This window comes from Typopeltis vanoorti, chromosome 4, assembly GCF_054136105.1.
Source record: "Typopeltis vanoorti isolate ZY-2024b chromosome 4, IOZ_Tvanoo_1.0, whole genome shotgun sequence".
Lineage (NCBI taxonomy): Eukaryota > Metazoa > Arthropoda > Arachnida > Uropygi > Thelyphonidae > Typopeltis > Typopeltis vanoorti.
In genome coordinates this window covers 98,280,247-98,303,796 of record NC_143552.1, presented here as the reverse complement: position 1 = coordinate 98,303,796, position 23,550 = coordinate 98,280,247, and the positions used below count along the sequence as shown (strand labels likewise).

The following is a 23,550-nucleotide window of genomic DNA, read 5'->3' as shown; positions in this document are numbered from 1 at the left end:
TTCAACGGACCAAACCACGTAACCAGTTTTGTGACAACATGCCTTCGATCAGGATAGATATGACAAGACCATACCTCCTATACTGTTATTTCTGAACGGTGGTTCAGTGCTCTTGCGCTACTGAGAGCAAGAGCACTGAACTCATTTGAATATAAGTGAAGCAAAACCAACTAAGATAGCAGTTTTGACAATACATAAACAAGGTTCTTTTTGAAGATGTCATGCAGACATTTACCAGTTGACACATACGAACATGCCAGCTCATCTTCATTACATAATTTTCATGAATTGTGTGTGTGTGTGTTACATAATTTTATTCAGGTATCACCAGGGAATAGTACTATTGAACCACGGCTTCTTTAATAGTACTGAACCTAAACCCCGGCTTCTTTGCTGCTTGATTTTTCGATTTTTGAAATCTTTAAAGAGTTGTGACCAGTCGTATTTTATTAAAATAGCCTTTTATAGAAAAGCTGATAGTAGCATAAAATTTGTCATCCACAACAAATTGTCAGGACCGTCTGACTGCCCGCCATTTTCACGGTCTAGCTGTCTCAGATACTCCACATCTTAAAAAGTGCAGAACTTCGAATATAGTAACGCTATATTCGAAGTAAGGGTAGTACTGATTTAAATGATTTTAGGTAACATTAAACTAAATAAACGGTTCTTCGTTACAGCAAAAAAATAATTTACTTAAATATCTGCACAGAGTCAGTATTATTATTAGCATTGTTCTCAATCTCTTGAACACGAGAACAACGTATTCAGACAGCACAAAATAAAGAGGGCACTACTGATGTACGTAGTCCATTTTGTAAAAGCGCAACAAGTATTACATTTTAAGTTTTCTTCACTTAGTTATACTGTAAATTACAGATGCCAAGAAATTATATTCTTGGTTTAATCCTTTATACAAGGGTAAGCAAACAAAGTTTACGCGTGAAGTTATCTTCACGACTGAGCTACTTGTATATAAAGACCCAGCGGCGGTTCCAGCCAGTGACAAGCAAAAACCCGCCACTGAGTGGAATCTCTGCTCCCTATGAAGCAAACAAACAAGCATCATCTGTTCATTGGACATCCACAGATGCCGTATGGTCACTCCGATGTGCCACACCACTCCTCGCCATGTAGTCCTGTTGTCTACTTTACTGGAGGCTTCAACTCTGAAAATCAGTCACTACACACATACCATCTCACTGACGGTCTACCCTTCCTATTTTTTTCAGGAACTTTACCTTATATTACTGTTCTGAGAAGTCCTCCTCCTATCCTTTCAACATGTTCAAAATATTTTAGCAAACCCAATGATAATCATCATTAAATGGCATCAGTGGGAGTCAAACCCAGAAGTAATACCAAGGTTGAAGTAATGCAGAAGGCATATTTCTCGCATACAAGTAGTGAAAAAGTATCATATTATTAAATTACTCTGTTTTAGAGATAGAGTATGGATTTTTTTTTTTTTCATTCGGTTAAACTATAAAATAAAGATGCCAAGAAATTATATTTGATGCAATTCACGTAAAGGCAATTGATATGAAGTCATCAGCCTTTATATACAAGTATATATAGAGGCTGATGTGAAGATACTATATATACTATCGTGAAGACAGTTCACTCGCAAACTTCTTTGTTTGCTTACACTTGGATAAAGGATTAAACTAAGAATATAATTTCTTGGCATGTTTAATTTATAGTATAATTTATAACCAACTAAAAAAAAAAAAACCTCTGATCCAGAGTAATTTAAAAATAATGCGATACACCTTTTCACTACTTGTATATGGGAAATATGACTATTGTACTACTTCAACCTTTGTATCTTGTCTTGAGGGTAATAAATGGCAATGCTGTAGCCAATGAAGTTTTAACGGAGGCTCAGCTATTGCCATTACCCAACCATTGACTAGAGCTTATAGTTCAATAACACCCCGCCAACACAGATTTTCTTCATTCAGGTGACGGGATAAAGAGTCAACGACTCAGTCCATCTCCCAGTTCTTTTAAGAACTTTACGAACCTTGGTATCTTAATTTAGATTGATCACGATGTTACCTTCAGGATTATCATAGTGATTGGTGTTGTAAATTAGTGATTGATTGAAGATGAAAAGACTCATCTGATCACTGATAGTGGAGCACAAGGTAAGACTTTGATTTTTGATGAAATTTAATTGCTATTGCTTTGCGTATTTAGCTAACGCTTGGTATTGCTGGCAGTCCTCTGCAGCTGCGGGATTTTCCACAGAATTTCTGTTGGCAGTTCTCTAGACCTGCAGGATTTCTTCTTGCGCTTACACGCAATTAAATCGATATGAGAGTGCCTAACCTAGACGCCGTCACTGATTTGCTCGATGAAGAGCAAATATACTCATAAAATAAACTTCAAAAGAAGTTCAAGCTGAAATGGCCTACTAGCATGATCGATCCCGACATCATTATCGAATCACTCAAAGGGCTAGCACTCACTTTTGTTAAAAAGCTTCTCAAAAAATTTGAACGAGAATGGCCCGGCTACTTAAACTTATATTCTTCACCCGAGGTTGATGATGAGGAAAATGTACTAAGCATCTGTACTTGGCTTGGCCAAAAATTTGGCCAAGCCAAGTACAGATGCTTAAATGTAGCGAGAATCACCCCACAAACACCTGCACCAAGCCAAAATCCACCCAGGCTAAGTGTGCTAATTGTGGCGGTCCTCACCCCCTTAATTATAGAGGGTGTATACATCACCTCAAAAACAGATGGAACGATCCAAATAATCAACCTACCTCGCCATCTAGTGCGAGAGTTCCTGAAATTCAAGCTCCTCAGTCCTCCAAGAGTGAGAACATGATAACAGGTGCTCGCCCACCGTTAACTGAGCCCCTTAAGAAAATGATTCTTCAACATCAAGCGAGAATATATGCTGATGTGGCCCGATCCAAAGAGATAGTACAAAACCAGAGCCTGGCTAATCCACATTCAAATCTATCAGTTATTATCACCTCTTCTCTTGCAAATATGCTGCAGGATTTCAGCAACTCAAATCCATCACTATATGTTACAAAAAGATTCTTACAGCAAACCCCATCCATATTATCTGCAGTCTGATGCATAGGGAAAAAAAAAAATCACCCCGGATTCGCTTAGGATTATCGCTTGGAACGCCAACGGTATCAAAAACAAAGTGTTGGAAATCCAGGAATTCAATAATATATATAACCCAGATATATTTCTAATCAATGAAACTCACCTGAGGCCTGTTGACAACCTAAAATTCAGAGGGTATCAGATTTACAGAAACGACAGACTTGGGTATAGAGGTGGAGGTACAGCCACCCTTATCAAAAACTATATCAACCATCATTCAATAACCAACCCTACAACCACCAACCTCGAAATCACAGGCATTAATGTCCTCACAAACTCAATTGGAAACCTAAAAATTTTTGCTGCTTACAACCCTCCATCAAAAACATTGTTGACCTCAGATCTGGATGCCATCCTTGGAGTAAAAGGACCGGTCATCATCGCAAATACCAACTCATCTCTGTCCAATTGGCTCCTCCGACGTCCTAGATATAGTTGTTCTCCAAAATGTCAAATTGCAGTACAACTTGGATTCACTTGACGAATTAACCTCTGACACAACCCTATTCTGCTCCAATTAGGCAATCAGAAGGGACTGTTCCCCCCTGCCTCACACCTTCATACCTTGGGAAAAATTATCCAATGTGCTCCCAAACTACTTTGGTCCTGTTCCTCATATTAACTCTAAAGAAAAAATTGATTCTGCAATCAATAAATTTACTCAACAAATCAATGCAGCCTTATCATCTATCACCTCAAATACGCCTACTTCTAAGCCTAAAAGACCTCCAGAAGATATTATGAACTTAATCAGGGGGAAAAAAATAAGGCAAGAAAAAGATACTTTAATACCAGGGCTCCCCAGGATAAAAATTTATTCAACCGGTTGAATAGTGCAGTGAGAGATACACTGAAGGCCCACAGAAACAAACTCTGGGAAGATAAATTAGCTTCCATTTCACCCGGTGATCAAACCGTTGGAAACTGTTAAGAAATATCAAAAATAAAAATAAACTCTTCCTCCTCTCAAATCGGATTTAGGCATAGTTCACTCAGATGCTGAAAAAGTTTAAACTATAGTCAAAAACTTAGAAAAGCAGTGCAGTCCATCTTATGATAACCTGAACTTCAATCATATTTATAAAATCGACCACCACGTCAGATACGTACTAAAACAGTGTGATACTTGTACCAGCCAACTTGCACCTACTTCTCCAGCTGAAATCTACGACATCATACAAAATTTAAAAAATAAAAAAGCTCCTGGACCTGACGGCATCCTCCCTAATAAAGTTATTAAACTGCTACCCCGAAAGGCCATTGTACATCTTACAACAATAATAAATGCCATGCTTAGATTAAAATACTTTCCCTATGCTTGGAAGTTGGCAGATGTGGTCCCTATTTATAAGCCTGGTAAGGACCCACAGCTGCCACCAAGTTATCGTCCCATCAGTCTGATTTCCAATTTGGGCAAAATCGCTGAAAAAGTCATCCTCTCCAAAATTCAAAGTTTCTGTTAACAAGCTAAATATCCTACCTATAGAACAGTTTGGCTTTCGCAAACTCCACAGCACTACTTAACAGATCCATGGACTAGTTGAATACATTACTACCAGCTTCAACTGGCATCAATACACCAAAGCAGTCTTTCTTGACTTAGAAAGTTGTTCCTCAGCTTTGATAGGACTACATTGCTAATGTGCACAGATTTAGTTTCAGTGTTTCTTGGTAATGTGGTGTCGTTGGAGAAGATTCATAGGCAAAGCAGTTGATACAAAATAATTAGTCTGTGAGGCGATTAAGTTTCATTGATAGACAAAACGAGGGGATATTGCAACTAGAGAGTAAAAGCTAAAGATTTCCAGTTCATGACTGGAAAATAGAACAAAGGGTTCTTCCTATTATATGGGAACCTCCGTGTAGTTGAAAGTTTTCATCACGAGGCTCACACTGATAATTATTCACTCAATGCCTGTCATCTGTCCGTAAACTCGTTCACTGACAAAGCACTCATACTCGTCTTTAAACAATTCATTCCGCTCATTCACTATCTTCAAGCAAAAAAAAAAAAAAGTCTTCACAAGTTTAAGGAGAGACGACGACAGGCATTGAGTAAATAATGGTTAGTCACCTTTTGATGAATCTTTAGACTCCATGGAAATTCTGATATAATAACTTTATACATCGAACAACGGCCTGGCCTAAAGAAATTGGAAATATTTGTAGGAGGGGTGGAGATAAAGAAAAGGTCCACATCTCAAAGAAATGTCTAGATCAAATACCAGATATAGTTAAAAATCAGCAGTCAATCTTGTATATAAAGAGATAAATGAACGTATTATTTGTTGCTCTGAGGTTCTTTCCTATTGCATGTTATAGATGAATTGGCGCAAGTGACAGTTTCTTTCCCATTTGTTATTATAAAAACCGGTTCGCTTCAAACGAATCAGTCAAGGTTGAAATTTAAATTATTGGCGACCACTGAAATGTATAACTGTCCTGTTGATTTTAACTTAATGATTGTTTATATTTCTTCAATCATTGCTGGAGGTCCATCAGAGGTCTCTGACCGTACACTTACCTCGACTTCACAATGCAAATTTAACGGAATAAGGTGACCATCGCTGTCTATTTTCATAGAAATGAAATTTTATAAATACTGTATTTTCAATCAGTATCAAATGAATCGGCTAAATCAATCACAGAATGTATTTCAATGTACATATTACAAATATGTGCTCTGAACTCATACGAATCTCTAAAATGCAAAATCCATATCATCATATGCTATAACAACCTTCCTGTGAATATGAAATACTAACATTCTTTATCGCAATTAACTATTCTGATTAGTACTACCCCCCCCCCCCCCCCGAAGCAAAGTTTTTACTTTAAATACTGGATTTTCACATAAGAATGGTAGTATTTTAGATGTCGACAGGTGCCTATCCTAATATCACCTAGTTTTGTTCGAATGTTCGTTCATCCTATTCTAATGAGCAGGAGTCAATATGGCAACGCCTATTCAACAAAAGTTGTTCCGTGTGTTGTTTGGCAGGCAAATTTTGAATCAGTGATTCGTGTGCTATGAGAATTTATGCAAATCTATTAGTGTAATCCACCTGGTGATAAATGAAGTGGGAGTAGAATCAATTTAAATATCGATACACAGAAGTAGATACGTATTTTCCGAATAGGTGGTTAGGCAGAAAATCAAATGCCTGTTCACTTCGTAATTCCAATATTATATCCTTCACGCAACTCAAAGCTCGTAGGGATACGGATTAGATGTGCACAAAAGTGATCTTGCTACAAGGGTTAAAATAAAATAAAATAAATCGGATGATGCAGTAACAGTTATTCGAGAAATATTGGAGCTAAGCTATATCTCTACATATCTACTGATCTACATAGACAATTTGTAACTAAGTTAAACTTTTGTTCACATTTGTTACTGTGTTTTTGTATTTTTTTTTCCCAATAAAATGTTGCATTTAAAATACCAGCATTATTTTGTAGAAACATGCGAGTTTTGAATGACATATTTTTTTATATATTTTTCTTTCTTTGAATACCGATATCCCTGCAAATGCATTTGCCTCTTACTAGAGGCAGAAAAAAAAAAAAAAAAAGTATCACCCTCCCAAGCACACTGTGGATATCAACAGGATAATGTCCTTGATTCTTAGTAAATAAAAATTTTGGTATTCTTTTTTTTAAAGCATCGCACCAAGTGTACTCATGTGAGATTCCTAAAGAACAAATTATAGTTCTTTATTCATTTGTCTACTTTTGAACAAGCTTAGTACACGACATTAAAGAATAAAGCGAGGTCAATTATTATAGCAGTTTTCTACATGCACTGACCGCCCGGCCAATTTACTGCTGTCTGGTCTTAATCACAATCATTCTTCGCTTGTGAAAACGATCGTGTCGGCATACGTTGACCCGTTGAAAAAGCCGGAAAGTACTCAGGAATTTAATGTATGTCTTTATTAGCATGTGCAAAAACGAGAAGAATAAAAGTTCGCGAGTAGCAGTGGTTAAATTTATTTTTTCAATGAATTCGTTCGACTTAGTAAGATTCGCTAAGCCGAACGAATCAAAAGTGAATGTTGATAGCCTACCATCTTGTTTTCCTCTCCTATCGAATATCATTTTAGCAGCACAGTCAGACGCATTTCATCAGCAATAATGGATGTTATTTTTTCCTTACCCTTTTCCGAAGAGAGAGGAGGAGGGGAACATTTGAGACCTGCTAACTACCCCTTCATTTGAAAGTTTTCTTCGCTTTTGAGACTGGATTAGAACCCAAGTCTGCAGTCAGAGAGAAAAAAATATCACATCGTCATCCGACTGCGATATGGAGGCGCTGAATTGGTTCGGTGACTATACTTACAGTTGGCAAACCTATTATAAAAGCGACTGGCCAACTCTGCTATTCAGATTTCAAAAGAAGGCCTGCGACAAGTAAGGAATGCCATGATCAGTGACTCAGAATTAAGGAAACTCAAGATTGCGTAATTTTCCGTTTGGACTCCGAAGTGTCACGCAATAATAATACCTGGAGAAATAGTCCCGCTCAATAAACATCGCAAAATAAAAATGGAAATGTCAGAAAACTGAACTTGAAATACATCTAATAAAATAAAAATCATAACGATGGTATGATGGGTATATTGGACTATGCTATGGGTTTCCTGCAGTGAGTCTTCTCCCCATAGAGACGCCCATTAACAACAATAATAATACAACGCGATTTCTTTAGACTTAATCATGACTGGATATCAAAAACGTGAAATGACACAAATGGCAATGCTAAAAACTTTCAATTCCACCATAGCTTCGAATAAAAAATATTACACTAGCGATATCAAATGAGATTTTAAAAAATAAAAATGGTAATAAATAGCACACTTTTTCGTGTAATATAAAATATAAATAAACTGAAAAATCGGCTTCGGTTGTAACGTGTTTCAAGCGAATAATAGAATGCTCACTAAATCAAAACTTGAATTCGAACCTTCACAAGTAATGACAATCACTAAAAACAGAAATTTAATTGGTTTCAAAAATGGTTTTTTCGAATGAAAAAAATTCCTAAAAACTACTAAAATTCCAGGACACCCGATCTGTGTACAGTAGTCTAGATTGTGTTATAATTAAAGCCTTGTACAGTGGAATGGCCACCTTATTTGTCAATGTTCTTACTACAGTAGATTTTATGTTGTTTTAAACTGAATTATGCTTTCTTCCAAAATGGTTCAAGTTTTAGAAATTTATTTATTTAGTGTACTTTTCGTGGAACAAAAGTCATCTGCACACCACAGGCAGATGAAGCAAAATGAAAATTGTCTTCCAGTAAAAAAAATATATTTCTTTTAATTTCACGATAATAGGTACGACTGAATTGAGAAACACACGGGTGCGGTTTTAGGTGCCAAGGGACTATGCAGCAGGATTATAGAAGTCAGAGATTCAAATTTTACTGCACTTAGCCACCCAGGAGGACAATCAGTCTGCAGGCCGTTATAAGCCGTTACTGATGGCATCTGGCGCCTATTTAAGCACACTATTTTTGTAGACCGAATAGAGAGGGTGCGTCTAACGGCTGAAAGCACGGCGCGCATTCGCGATGTATAATAGGCTCGAACCGACCACATGCGGAACGCATTGCCTTACACTTACCATAAGTCTGTGCAATGGGCACAAAACGTAAAATTTCACGAATCAGGTCAAGAGACTGAATAGAAATGTTTTTTTTTCTGATCAACCAGGAAATCCTAAATAGTAAAAATCACACATTCACATTACAAATATTTTCTCCAAGATAAATGAAATAATGCGATAGTAAAATTAAAGTTTCTAACACCAATACAAGGGTGCCTGCTCCAATTTTACTATATTTCCTTCCCGACTCGTTAATTCTAAACTATTTGCTTTGATCAGCACTGTTGTAAGTAAAAAATAATGTTATTGGTCGTGTTGTTCGAGTATAGCAGTGCATATCAACAACTCGATAAAGATGAAGTTCGGTATTATACACACCTTATGATTTCCGAAACTTCAGATGCAAATTTATTAAGATTTTTATCTGATTCCACTAAACATAACACTCATGAAGACTTCAACGACAGTTCAATCAGAACAAGACATTTTGGGGTAGAAGGACTGGGTAGTAAGTTCTGTATAGGACGAGAGAAACATTTAGACAAGCCGAAGGCGAGTTAACCGTCCCAATACGGTGAAATATTTTCCTTTCACCGTAAAATATGTTGGACGGAGAATGCAAGCAGCTGACAATGTATTCATTTCATAGCCTTAACCTGCCATGGTGTAATCCTAAATAACATCGCCTTCGTGATTCTAAATTTAAAATTCTGAGTATACATGACGACAAAATTAGACAGTTAAGGCCATCCTTATCCCAGCGTTTGAGTTACATGTACTATACATGCAACTCAAAATGCATTTCCTCGGCCACATCACTGGGAGTTCTTCTTCTGGTTCCCATCTGCCATACGGCCGCGGGAGGGTAGCTATATGCTACCATTCTAGGGAGAGATGATTATGAGCAAGGTGGTTTCCCGTTGCCTTCCTTGCAGTAAGTATTTATGACTGTAACCTGTGTGTTCACGGGGACGGTTTGCCTGCTTGCGGGATGAAAAACCCCAGATAAACTGGCGGAAAAAGCCCTGCTGCCCACGCCCAAGACCGGCTAACTTGGCTATGGCTGAGGAAGATCCTTCAGCTCCTCACGTCGTGGACGAGAATCGAACCTAGGACACCCCTTCCCCAGGCATATGGTTGCGAAGCGCAAAGCCACTAGACTAACCGCGCGGACAGTCACGTACAAACTAGCAATACAATTATTATATTGCTAGACTAATGTCAGGTGTCTGTCAATGTTAGGTGGGAAATAGATTTCACCTCCCCACTAACTGGAGGCCTGAAAAAGTTACATGTTTGGTCTCTAGAGCAGGGTTTCCGGACTGTGTAAAAATAAAAATTTTAAAAATACAAAAAAATGCATAAAAAATGTATACAAATTAATATATATATATAAACTTTTGGAAGGTTATTGCTACGTAATGATTTCTGATAGGCAAAAAACTATTCATTAACAACTTAGTATTGTGTGATCTGTGTAAGCAATCGAAGAGGAAAGTGTGTGGATAACACCAACAAATCGTTACATATGTTTCCAATATTAGCCTACTTCTTGCATGCAATAAGAATAAAATACATGCCAGAAGAAAATATTACAAAATTGGTGCCTAATCATACTAGGATTTGGAGCTGGTTAATCCCACAACTGAACTTGTATGGGCATGCAAGCAGGCTTGCCAACCATGCAGGATTGATCCTCTAGTTCCAGGTTCCTAGATGGCTGATACCCGTAAAATGTTCTGAAATTCGAGAGAGAGAGAGCCGCTGACTGTTTTATTGCTTTCATTCTCCATTTTAACTTGTCTCTAGAACTATCCATAAGATGACAAATTATCAGAATGTTATGCTTTTGTCCAAAATATCTCAACACATCATACGTGAAAACAGAGTATAACTAAGATTATGGTTATACAATGTCAATCAAGTGACAGGAACAAATGTCATATTCAAGAAAGTATGCAAAACTGAAAGAGATGATGTTTTACATAATGAATATTCTACACTTTGATTGGTTGTCCCTGCATTAAAGCGCAAAACCAATATGAAAAAAATTCGAACGAGATCTAAAAGGATCTTTTTTTTTCATTATGTCTGTTCAGGAAAGCAATGCTTACTTCAAACGAAGTGATTGGAGTAAGACCCGAAACAGAATAGTTGTCTACTTGGCCAAAGCAAAACTGCAAGTTACTGCTTTCAAATTCAGAAAATCAAGTTAGGTAAAATATAGCTAAATTTTGTGGTAAATTTCCTTAATGATCGCTTTGAAAAAAGTAACAAAGAGCGAAAAAAATATTTGAAAAATCTTTGATATCTCTACTGCCATCCATAATCTTTAATTCAATCGATAATTTAATTTTTGTATCGTTGTATTAATATGTAAGCAAATAATTTTATAAATACCAAATATTTTAAGTGTTATTAAACTGTCTAAATTTTATTTCTGGATATTTTTTATCTTAGAATAAAGAGAAATGAAGTTGGATTTTTCTGATCTAGAAGTTCTGTGATAGTATTGTGTATCCCACATGTCCAAGCAATCCAACACGCAAGCGTTGTGTGCACAGAGGTTAAAATGAAACAGAAGTGACCTTCGTTCAAACCGACTACATTGTTTGTATTGTCGTGCAGAAGCACTCCAAGAAGATTAACAGGATTAGTAGGACATGGTGAATTTAATAAATTTCCACATTAATTTACAAACTAAACGCTTCATTAAAAGCGCCTTATATGAAGATCAACTGAACATGATACTTTTGTAACGAAAGGTTAAAGACAAAGGTTTATAGCATGCTGTGTTGAATAAACATTCTTTCATTGTGCTGTCGTATCTATTAAGCAGCTCTCCGGGCGATAGGGCAGAATGGGGAAGTAGTAACACGTAACTGTTCTAAAAGAGTAATATTGTATTTAATTAGACACGGATCACCACGTCATGAACACGTGATTACAGCACGTTACATTGGGAGAAACAAATCTTGTAAATAAAGTGAAATATGAATTCAACAAATTTGACATAAAGAGTTTAAACTTGTGCCAACATTTTAACTCGCTCATAAAGTAATTTTATTAAATTTATTAACGAAAATTGGACTTCAGACGGTAATCAGAATACAAGGGTGAGAAGTTTCATGTATATATATTTATGGAATAAAATCTATATCCCATAAATACAGATCCATTTATCTAAAAGTTATAAATGGAACGAATCGTCCTACGTCCCAATTGGACGTAAACCTGAATTAAATTTTTATTTGATGGAATCTCATTACTACTGACTGAGATTCCATCAAATAAAAATTTAATTCAGGTTTAACTTTGATTTCATAGCATGTATCAACGCATTCCATTCTCATTATCTAAATTATCATAATACAGCTATGAAAAAATAATAATAAATTCACATTTTACTATCATGGGATTCCAACGAAAATTATTCTTGTTTTGAAACTTCACTGAAGCAACTCGTCGTGAATTATGCATTTGGGATTGTTTTTTTTTTTTTTTTTTGTGAAAAAATGCTGTTCTAAAATAAATCCCACTTGTTCGAAGTCCGTATGTGGCAGGGAAGATTATTTCTTTTTATCGATATTAAACCCACACGAAATGTTGCAGAACCTAGAACACATCAGTACCAGCCGTACATAGACAAGAGAAGATGGGCAGAGGTTAAGGAAGAAAATCCGATTTTTCTTTAAAAGCAGAAGATTGTACTTGTTGGGGATCACTTCGTGGGGCTGTTCTAAATAATAGAAGCACATGGAAAGTGATAAAGTACTGCTTCATTTCATAATTAATCCAATCCTGCAGGTGAAACTGGGATGATTTGGAATTATGGCCATGTCTGTTAACTGAGCATGTCGAACTCTTTTGTTCTATGACAGAAGTCAGGGAGGATAAATACACCTTCAATGAGAGCAACTAACGCCTTCAACTGAAATCCTTACGAAGGAATCATAACCTAGACGGGATCCGAATCCCAAGTCTTTCCAACCGAATGGTCGAGGAATTGCAAACTATGATAACTGATGTTATAGGTTTACCGATTCCTGGATCGGTTTACAGCAATAAAATAGAATCGAATCTCATTAGGTACTTTAACTCCACAACTAATTATGATGCTGAAAAAGTACGATTTAGTATTAGATTCAAACAGAGAGAGTCTCCTTTTAGAGAATGAAGTAAAAGAATGAAACAAGAAAGCTCTGAATTCCTAATGTTGTGGGAAGGATTCTGTAAATAACACTCCTCTCAGATTTCACCATTTTAGTACTGAAACCGAAAAATAGAATACTCCTTGTTTATCCTTTTCGCTAGCATTTTTTCCTTTTGCAAGTATATTGTCAGTTTCTTGTAACGCTCACTGTTACATTAATGCAAAAATGCTCTAGAATTTTATTTTCTTCCTGTACACAATTTTATTGATGCCATTGTGCACTTCATTCGTCCTTAGTTGACAACGAAACTTCAAAAACATCAAACAGTGTTACAATGATTGTCTATTTCCCAATGAAGACAACCTACTCCCATAATTTTTCTACTTCTCGCAGAAAAATTAGAAGGAAAAAATCCCTTTCTTTGGAAAACACGTTTTTCTTCTGAAACTAGCATTTACCTCTCGTCTTTCTGGCATCAAGATCATATCTGACCCTTCCTCCTACACACAAAACGTACACACAAAAGTTCAGAAGTGAAAAAAAAGAAAAGAAAAAAAGCAAGCTGCTTGTTTCATAAAAATTGCAAATCCCAGCCTGCCTCTGAATACTGTTTCCATAATCGACGCAATATAACCTCCGTAAAAATCCATGATTACGAGCTCATTTCTTACTGATTCAATACACTATCGTTTAGCTGTGATAAGATTGTGCACCTTCGAAGATGAGCCCGACTCCATGGAGGTCCGATGGTAACTTGTCTTTCGGGCGAAAAGACCTGGGTTCGAAAATTATCTAGGATGAACGACATTTGTAGATAAAGATTTTTCAGCAGAAAATGAATCACATACCGAGGGAATTGCTTAGGGAATATAACAGTTGCTAAAAGTAAATAAAATAACTGAATACGTATAACTTGTGCATGACAGATTTGACAACGTTTCTCTCACAAAAAACTTGATAATGAATTTGTAATTGATAATGGTAATGATTTTGTTCATTGGTAATGAACAAAAAACTTGGAAAAGAGCAATGAATTTTGCTAAACAGGTCTCATGTATATTGTTGACCAGAAGTGAAAGTTCTTAATCTTAGCGAAACTAAGAAGATTAAATTAGAAAGGTAACTCGTCGACTTTCACTGAATTTAATTCGCTAACTAATTCATGTCCAGTAATCCTTAGTAGTCATAACGGTCAAGGCCAAACATTTCTGCAAATTCACTTTTATTAAAAATAAACTATCACGAAAGCTCAGTTGCCAAAACGAGTATTGGTGCCTCAAATTCAAATTAAATGAAATACTTAAAATGCAGAGTAGTTGCGAAGAATTTTAATGGTTGTTGGAAAAATTCAAATTTTTACTGAAATTTTAGCACCTCCCCTATCAAATAACGGAATAGACATTTGGTTTGTTGCTTCGCCAATCGAGTATTATTAAATTATGCAGGTGCATCTCAATGCATTTAATGGATGTCTCCCATCGATTATATACACAGTGGTGAAGAGGAAGGAACCTCAATAAAGGGAGCCGCCAGAATGGAGTATGTACAAGAAATATTGCACGAATGTTAATATATTAAATGCGTTTTCATTACTGTGTTTTATGTGTTTAGCATCACCAGAAAAGAAAATCCAGATTACAAATAAAGTAGTTACAGGAGGGCCTCTTCATCAACGTCAGTGGAGATTTTGTTTCATAAATACAGGCCTTTAAATTATGAGTTCTACAAGTTACGTTGTTAAAAATGAAATCATCTTTTAGCCATTGCTTTTGACTAATATTTAACACACTAGTACCAACCTAAAGTGCCGATTCAGAAATTAGTAACTAAGTTCTAGGTGTTAAATCGACAAATCCAAACATGTTTTATTTTATTATTTATTTTATTTTATTTTTCTATGAAATTTGTGTTTACGATCATGTGATCAAATATCATTTTATCCGAAACACTTAGCTCATCTTCCTTATGGGATGACGTTTTATCTTTAAAATCTGAAGGAAAGGACCTTTTAATAGCCATTCGTCTAACATGAAAATTATGGGGAATAACTTGAATGAGATTTAAATCGATTTCATCTTTGACGTTTTATTTTTAAAGTTAATTAATTTTTCCTGACACTAAATACTTTTCTTAAACAGTAAAAACACTTACGAAAAATTCCTGATATAAAATCATTGTTGGCTGACTCGAATGAACTGATTCTATGTCCGAATGTTAATGAGTATCATTTATAAGGTTGCTAGGTGCAAGGTTATGTATTTTGGACTGAGGATATTGCAGAGCGAGTATTATCGCAATGGAAATTTGCTGCAAGTGGCTTTGAACCAGAAATTTATGAGGTAATAATGAGTGAGTTAAAGTTTCGAGGCCACATTGCAAGGCACAACAGATAACTGCAATCTTGAACAGAACACCAACTTCAAAAAATAGCGAAGTCATTCCTAGGATCTTCATAAGACCATATCTAGATTACTGTGCTCAGATATGGTCACCTCGATTCCATGGAGATGAGACAATAGTGGAAACTGTCCCATTAACCAAACAATCATATATGGCTTGTTGGACATGACTGAAGAAGTGTGGTCTTCAAAGTTTGAAAGATAGAAGGAAGAGGAGATATGACAGAAAAACATACAAATCAAAAAGGTTCTTACAACATAGATAAAATAAAATTTTGCAGCTGATGGCAGCCGTGGGGATAATCCCTGGAAGCATTCTTCCTGCAGGAAGAATGTCCAGGCTCTTTTCATGGCATGTAATGAGTGAATGAAATGAATTGGCAGTGCATCTTCATTGAATGTTTTTAATGAGATGATGGATACCAAGAAATTACATTCCTGGGTCCTCCCTCGACAAGCGACACTCGGGAGGTGGTGCCTACATAATGTTTTATTATCATTATTATTTCGTCCAATACGCGTACATTTCGAAAGTTACCGGGTGAAAGTCATATCAATGCTCACTTTAGGTTGGCCCACCCTCCCTCTTTAAAAAAAAAAATAATAATAATAATGTACATAGTATATGACGTATGTACATATACTATGTACAGTATTTTTTTTACAACGTGCTTATAAGCAAGCTGTTACAAGAAACTTTACATATTAAAGGAAAAATATATAATAAAAAGATGTTACCTAAAACTATTATTTTTAATAATTATATTTAAACTAAACTGAAGTGAAAAGTAAGTTGCGAAAAAAAAAAAACAGCTAACATTAATGAATAAAGCAAAAGTGAATATTTTATCGAATCAGTACTACCTAAGACCTTCAAGATAATGGTTGAAGGCAATGATAATCCACTCACTATGTGCAGCGTATTAAAATTCATAGGATTTATTTTCAGTTTAGGATAACGCAAAACCTTACGGCGCCAGAAGCATGCTACTTGAATCGCTGACCGTAGCGAAAACAAAGGAGTATAACGAAGTTTCCACGCGCTCTCTCTCACACACACTATGCATATATCCAGGGGTGTCCGTAAGTTTCAGTATATTTTATCGAATTCCAATATACTAGAAAATTCCAGTTATCGCTTAAATCGGATAAAATACAAACCATGCCGGGTAAGAAGATTCACTTCGTCAGATAGTGGAATGTTAGTTAACACAGCACCGTGTTTATAAAATATTCTAACCATACATTTATAACAGTAAAGTTTTTTTTTTTTTTCATTCAAATATTTTCAGTGAATAGTCCGTATCCTATTTAGTATTCCTATTCGATGGGAAATATTTCGACCCACTTTTCTTGAAAGAAAGTTCTGCCACAAAGTTTTGCAAATTTTCGGCTTGAATTTTCAGCGAACTAATCCTCATTCAAAAACTATATAGGATTAAAGTTCACGGAATGATGAGGTTTTGAAGTCCGATAAGTTTAACTTTACAAATTCAATGAACAGAGGAATCATTCCTTATGTAGTTATGATAAAAATAATCTAAAATCAATTTTTTTTTTTTTTTTTTTTTAAAAAAAAAAAACGACTGAAAGCAAATTATAGTTTTCTTTAAATCACAGTACCCATTGAAATCGTCTTCGCAATTCAATTGTTCCCTACTGGTCTCAGAATGTCGCTCACTTGATTGTAAATCGTGGAAGGCGCAAGAGTAAATAAGTGGGTCAGTTTCTTCAGATCCAGATATCTAAACTTAATTTTTAAAAAGACAAAACAATTTAAGTAACAGTGAACACATTGTTGGTTCACTATTTAAAAGTATCAAATTTCTTTTTCTGAAAAATTTATTGATTTGTGGCTCCTTTTTTTTTTTATTTTTTATGATGGCGTAGTTTGTTCCTGCTATGAATAAAGCCTTTAGTTTTTACTGATAAGATTTAAATTAGTTTTGCCCTACGAAAACTATTCAGACAATTTACTTTGCTGTTGCTAATAATTGTTCTTTTCACAATAACAAAAACGATGGGAGGGGGATGAAGAGATTAATTATATGGCAAGCATATAACTGTTGATGGAGGGTTAAGTAGTGTAGACCAGCGCTTCCCAAACTGTGGGCCGCGGCCCTCTTGGGGGGGGGGCATTAGTTTTGCTGAGGGGGGGCGTGAAATAATGAAAACATTTTTTAAATGTTTTAAGCCTAAATGTGCCATATCAAATGTGTATGTAAGATACTAAAAATGTAATATTTGCATGTGATTTTTGCAATTGAATATAAATACAATAAATATTATAATAATATGTCCTTTTTTTTCGATGGGGGGGGGGCCCGTGAAATATTTTAATTTTTGCAAGGTGGGGGCCCTTTACATCCATAAGTTTGGGAAGCACTGGTGTAGACTGTTGGATGTGTGGTGTAGAGTATCCTCCTACGATGAGTCACGTAATAACAATCACATTAAAAATAATAAGTAATGATAATCGATCACTGAACACAAAAATTCCAACAGAAAAAAAATCAAATGAATACTGTAAAAATGTACCTATTTAGAATTTATCCTTTACATATTAATTTTATGTGTCTATGATATTAAAATTTTAATAACTACGTAATATTAACAATAATACTTCATGTGTAATATTTGTAAAGTATTTTTTTTAAAATCATTTTTAAAAATTCAGTAAAATGACCGATTGGTAACTTAACACATTCAACCGAATTTTATGAATAATATGAATGAAAACGCCCTTGAATATTTCTACAATGATTTATAAAAGAATGTTTACCCCCCCCTCAAACAAAAAAAAACAATTCAATTATAAATTCTGAGATTTGTGCAGAGGGAAATATATTAATGTGAAAATTATGCTACCGGCTAGCAACACGGGGAAAAAAGAAATAACCCCGATCAACTTGTTGCTCTTAGAACAGCTGATATAAACTAGACCTGGTCTATACGTCAAGGATGTCGGAGAAAACAGCCTTGAAGAGTGCAGAAAGGTGTAGACACACGAATTTTAAAAGCCGTTCACCAGCATCCACCCTATTAACAATTAACGTGGGTTACTTATGAGGTAATTCTTTTTAACACACACATATACTCCTACTGTCTGATCAGCCGTTTAAAAAAAAAAAAAAAAAACACTCACCCACGTCACGAAGGACAGGAAACAAACACTATGACGAGCGCATCCTCTCATCTTCCCCATTTCTGTTATTGTCTCTTCCAATAGGTTCAAGCTGTAATTTCCTCGAATTTTTATGGCATTTGTTGTCGTAGTAGTCTTTGACAGGCTGAAAACGTAGCTTTCTTAGTAGCACGATTGAAATGCTAATAACCGACTTACTGTAAGTCGACGGCACTGTGCCGTTTCCCTTATCGCATGTACTATCGTTTCATTCGCTGACAGCGTTATCGTCTCTACGGAGTTGTGCCCACACTATGCAGAAGCAACACACCAGATAGAGGCCGCTTCTTGAACGAAAACACATCCAATACGCATGCGCCTTGAAAGTTAGAAGCAAAAGTGCAGCTAAGAGGTCATTTCCTCGAATTATATACAGGACTTATATAGTTACTAAAGAGGATATGAAACAATTTAGCTACACTATACATCCGAGAGGGGGAGCTATTGTTCATTTTTCTCCCCAAAGCAAGCAGAGAAGATCAAGACTAAAGTATCACATGACCATCGTCAACCAATAGGAGGAAAAATTAAACACTGCCACAAGTTTCGACCTCGAATTTAGAAGCATTTCCTCCTAACTGAATAACTATTAATTATTCATTAACAACTTTAATTATTATAAATTAAATTATAATTTCAGATTTGAAAGTGATTATAATTTAACATTTACGTATCGGAGACTAAGATTTTGTTTCAATATTATTATGCACCTTCTTTAAAATGAAACTCAAACGGATTCTTGGATAATATAATATTTTAAACAGAGATTGACTCTGGGAAGCTTTATCGACCTCTGAGTTTTTTTAATCGGTCCTGAGAGCATGTACTAGCCAACTGAGCGAAGGCCGTTCACAAATGTGCCACTGTTTTTATTATTTATTTATTTAATTTCTGAAAATATTTTTAAAATTTTATTCTACAGAGGCTATCAGTATTAAGTCACTTAAGGGAGTATTTTTATAGTGATAGTTTTATTATGTGCTAACGGGAAGGAAGTTGTTTTCTTCAACTTCCTTCAGCCAAAGACATTTATTTATACACCTTCTGTAGTAATTAGCTTATTTCTCAATAAATATTTAACATCGAGTCAGCTCGTGATTCAGATAATACGTTCACGTGATTCTTAATAACCAGGAGAAGCAACTGAATCCAAAATGTTGCTGTTTAGCTGTTTTGTTATAAAATGGGCAAGTCACAAGGCCAGGGGCGACTCGTGCATAGGCACTGCGGAACTGCAGCACCCCCAATTTTTCTCGATATATAAATATATTTATTAATTTATTTATATTTGCTTGTAATATTTAATTTTATCATCAACAATCCTATACAATTCTCTTATTTTGTATAAAAAATAATAAAATCCATCTTGTAGCACTTAGGAGGGCGTAGGATGCTAGCAAGACTGTGCTTACCACAGTGTCATATTGCTACGGCGCAAGCATATGCACGTCATAGTGAGATGCGAGCTATTAGCGTAATGAGGCACTGTCCGTGGCGCAGTTCCACTGTTGTTTATATGCCATTTGCGCCAGTAGTAGAGTGTTCGTAGTGCTTATCGTGTTTACTCCGTCTTTTTGAATATTTGGACATTCAAAAATTTTATCCAAAAATTGTAAATCCATTTCTTTAATTACAATTAAAGGAATGGATTTTATTTTTAAGTAATTTTGAATTATACTAAACTGTATAATTTTATCAAAAATAAAGAATATTTTTTCATGAAACAAAACAAGAATATATACCTGGTCGTCGACTTACGACCGTCTGCACTTACGACTACAAAAAAAAAAAATAATAATAATAAATTAATGAATAAATTAATAATAAATCAGGCAGCTGCACGTACGATAACTATGGGATACGATAGTAATCGTACGATAACCCGCGTACGATAACTATCTCTCACATACACTCAGTCGCTTTCAAGCATTTGTTGCGCGCCGTGTATTAATTAAAATTCTACTGAAATACTACCCATAAAATGTCTAGTAAAAAGAAAATGCCTTCATCTACAGATACGCCAGCTAAGAAGTCAAGGAAAATATTGATTTAGAGTGTAAAATCATTTTACAATCATTGTAAAATCATTTTTCATTTTACTAAAATGAAAGCTATCCAGAAGTATGAAGGCGGAAAGAAAGTGAATACCATAGCACGTGACTTGAAGTTATCACATTCCACGGTATCGACAATAGTTAAGGACAAAGAAAGAATTCGGGAAGCTGTGAAAGGTTCCGCACCGTGAAGTCTACAATTTTAACCAAACAACGACAGGGACCCATCCATGAAATGGAGAAATTGTTGTTTATGTGGATGGAAGATTTAATACAGAAAAATTTACCCATGAGCCTTTGCACAGTTCAAGCGAAGGCTAGAAGTCTGTTTCAGAGTTTAAAATCACGCGCAGGGGACGATTACGCGGAAGATTTTCAGGCTAGTACTGGATGGTTTAAGCGTTTTAAAAAAAGATTTGCTTTGCATAATGTACGTGTCACAGGAGAAGCAGGAAGTGCAGATGAAGCCCAAAAATTCGTTGATAGTTTCGACTCTTTAATCAAAGAAGAAGGTTATCTACCGGAACAAATATTTAACGTAGATGAAACTGGCTTGCAATGGAAACGCATGCCTAATTGTACGTACATATACCAAGAAGCAAAAAGGATGCCAGGATTCAAAGCTTTTAAGGATCGGTTGACTTTATTGCTTGGTGGGAATGCCGCGGGTTTTAAGCTGAAGCCTTTTCTCATTTATCGTTCAGAAAACCGTCGTGCATTTAAGCACATCGACAAGCACGCACTGCCCGTTTACTACCGTTCAAACCCTAAAGCTTGGATGACTCAAGCACTGTTCGAAGACTGGTTCATGAACTGCTTTGTTCCCTAGGCTCGTGAAAATCTTGAAAGGGATACCTCTCTGCGGAGAGAGGTATCCCTTTCAAGATTTTATTGATTATGGACAATGCCTCTAGCCACCCTCCTCATCTGGACGACCTTCAACATGATGTTAGAGTGATTTTTATACTAACTAACACGACCGCTCTCATTCAACCCATGGATCACGGTGCTATTTCAGCATTCAAGGCTCGCTACCTCAGAACGACATTCACACAAGCCATCGAAGCGATAGATTCTGATGCTGATTTATCTTTGCGATACATTTGGAAGCAGTACAACATTCTTCAGTGTATCAAGAATATTTCTACCGCATGGGAATGTGTAACAAAGAATTGTATGTCGGGAATTTGGAAAAAGTGTCTAAAATGTTATGCGAATACATTTGAAGGATTTGAAAAAGGAGAGGAACTGGAAGTGATTACAGAAAAAATAGTTAAATTTGTAAAAAATCTTAAATTAGAATGTGAAATAGAAGACGTAGAGGAGTTGCTAGATTGTGAAATAAAAGAACTTTCGGATGAAGAGTTGATTGAATTGGAAGCACAGAGAGTGTCAGAAGAAAAAGCGAGACAGGAAGAAGAGAAAGAAGAAGAGGAGCCAGAAAAGAAATTCACTGCAAAGAGTTTATCAGATTCTTTTTCGCAACTGAATAAAGCTCTCTCGCCAGTTTTGAAGCAATGGGCCCTAATGTTGAACGATTCACAAAGGTTGAACGTATCATTCAAGATGCTGTGCGTTGTTATCGTGAGATATATGAAGAAAAAAAAAAGAAACAAACTGTTCAAACAAAGCTCAGCATGTTCCTCATCAAGAGAACATCTCCTACCTCAACCCAAGAACATGACCCTGACGATCCACAACCCAGCACAAGCAAAAGATTAAAAATTGATTTTGTAAATTTCATTTGTATTAATTTTTACATTAATTTTAGATCGTATTTTTGTGTTTACAGTACAGTATGTACAGTATTATTTTTCACATTATGTACAATATACATAATTATAAATTTAAAAGATTATAAAAATAAATTATAAAGATGATAAAAATATTAGAAAGGTTAAAGAATACTGTTAATAAATATATGGTCGACATACGACCAGATCGACTTACGACCTGTCAGCCAGAACGGAAGTCGGTCGTAAGTCGACGACCAAGTGTATTACTGTTGATGTCACCTCTAATATACAGTGTACATTTCGCTACTAATCTATGGATTTTGGTTTATGTGATTGATTAAGGCCTAAGAATAATGTAAGAAACTACATTTCTTAATGAACACTACAGTATTTATTTATTTATAGTTTCATTCAACGAGATCAATTAGTTTACTCCAACGTCTAATACATGCATAACTGGTTTATTAAATTTCACTGATGAGATCCCAGTTGGATATGCGCACCTTTCCACGTATACGATTATACAGAACTTTAGCAGCAGAATGTTTATGAACATTTCATACGTATTTTCGTTCTATTGTTTTTCTGTTGTTGTATCAGAATTATTTGCCGTACTTCTAAACTTCAACACGCGCGAGTGTATGGGGGTAAAAATCAAATTAAATAAATAAATCGCATACAGGTAACCCTCGTATAATACGGATGTTAGGTTCCACAGAAATGCCGCGTTATATAAATCGCGTTATGCGAGACTCAGATCACACAGATAAAGTAGGGTTATGTTCCGAAATTTTTTTTTTTTTTAATTGTATAAACAACAATGACATATCCAACAAAAACATTTTTATTTAATTCAGGTAATTCATATAAGTTAAGAAAACATAAATTATGAAACAAAATGCATAGTATAAACTTATAAAAATGCAAATTGTACGTGAGCTTCATTACACATAATGCATAAATGTTTTATACAAAATAAAATAAAGTGCATATTTTAATCGAATTAATTAATTGAAAACGAACATTTCATTGATGTTCTTTATTTACGAGTGGCCGGACGTCTTCATCACTTGAAATCTCATTGCATACTTCGGCTGGTTTAGTTATCAAGAAGACAGTAATAAGACCTTGCTTACTGCAATTTTTTATTAAGTTCATAATATGGAGCTAAACAAATATCCAATTGTCTCGTGAATTTTCCGGAGCCCTCCACTGAGGGATCATTATCCGTAAAATAACTTCCTAACTTTCTTGCCAAGTCCAATCCTTCTGC

The 23,550-nt window shown here is 35.5% G+C and overlaps 2 protein-coding genes across 4 annotated transcripts in view; one reads left to right on the top strand and one right to left on the bottom strand.

Annotated features, from left to right (window-relative positions):
• Positions 1–18,716, bottom strand: part of LOC150107540 (tetraspanin-9-like) — a 176,910-nt gene extending 158,194 nt beyond the window's left edge. The window contains exon 1 of the mRNA XM_090391943.1: positions 18,449–18,716. Within this exon, the coding sequence (XP_090248069.1) occupies positions 18,449–18,508 (60 nt within the window). The 5' untranslated portion in view covers positions 18,509–18,716. The remainder of the gene's footprint in view (positions 1–18,448) is intronic.
• Positions 1–23,550, top strand: part of VGAT (vesicular GABA transporter) — a 148,738-nt gene that overhangs the window by 31,228 nt on the left and 93,960 nt on the right. The gene's annotated exons all lie outside the window — the stretch shown is intronic.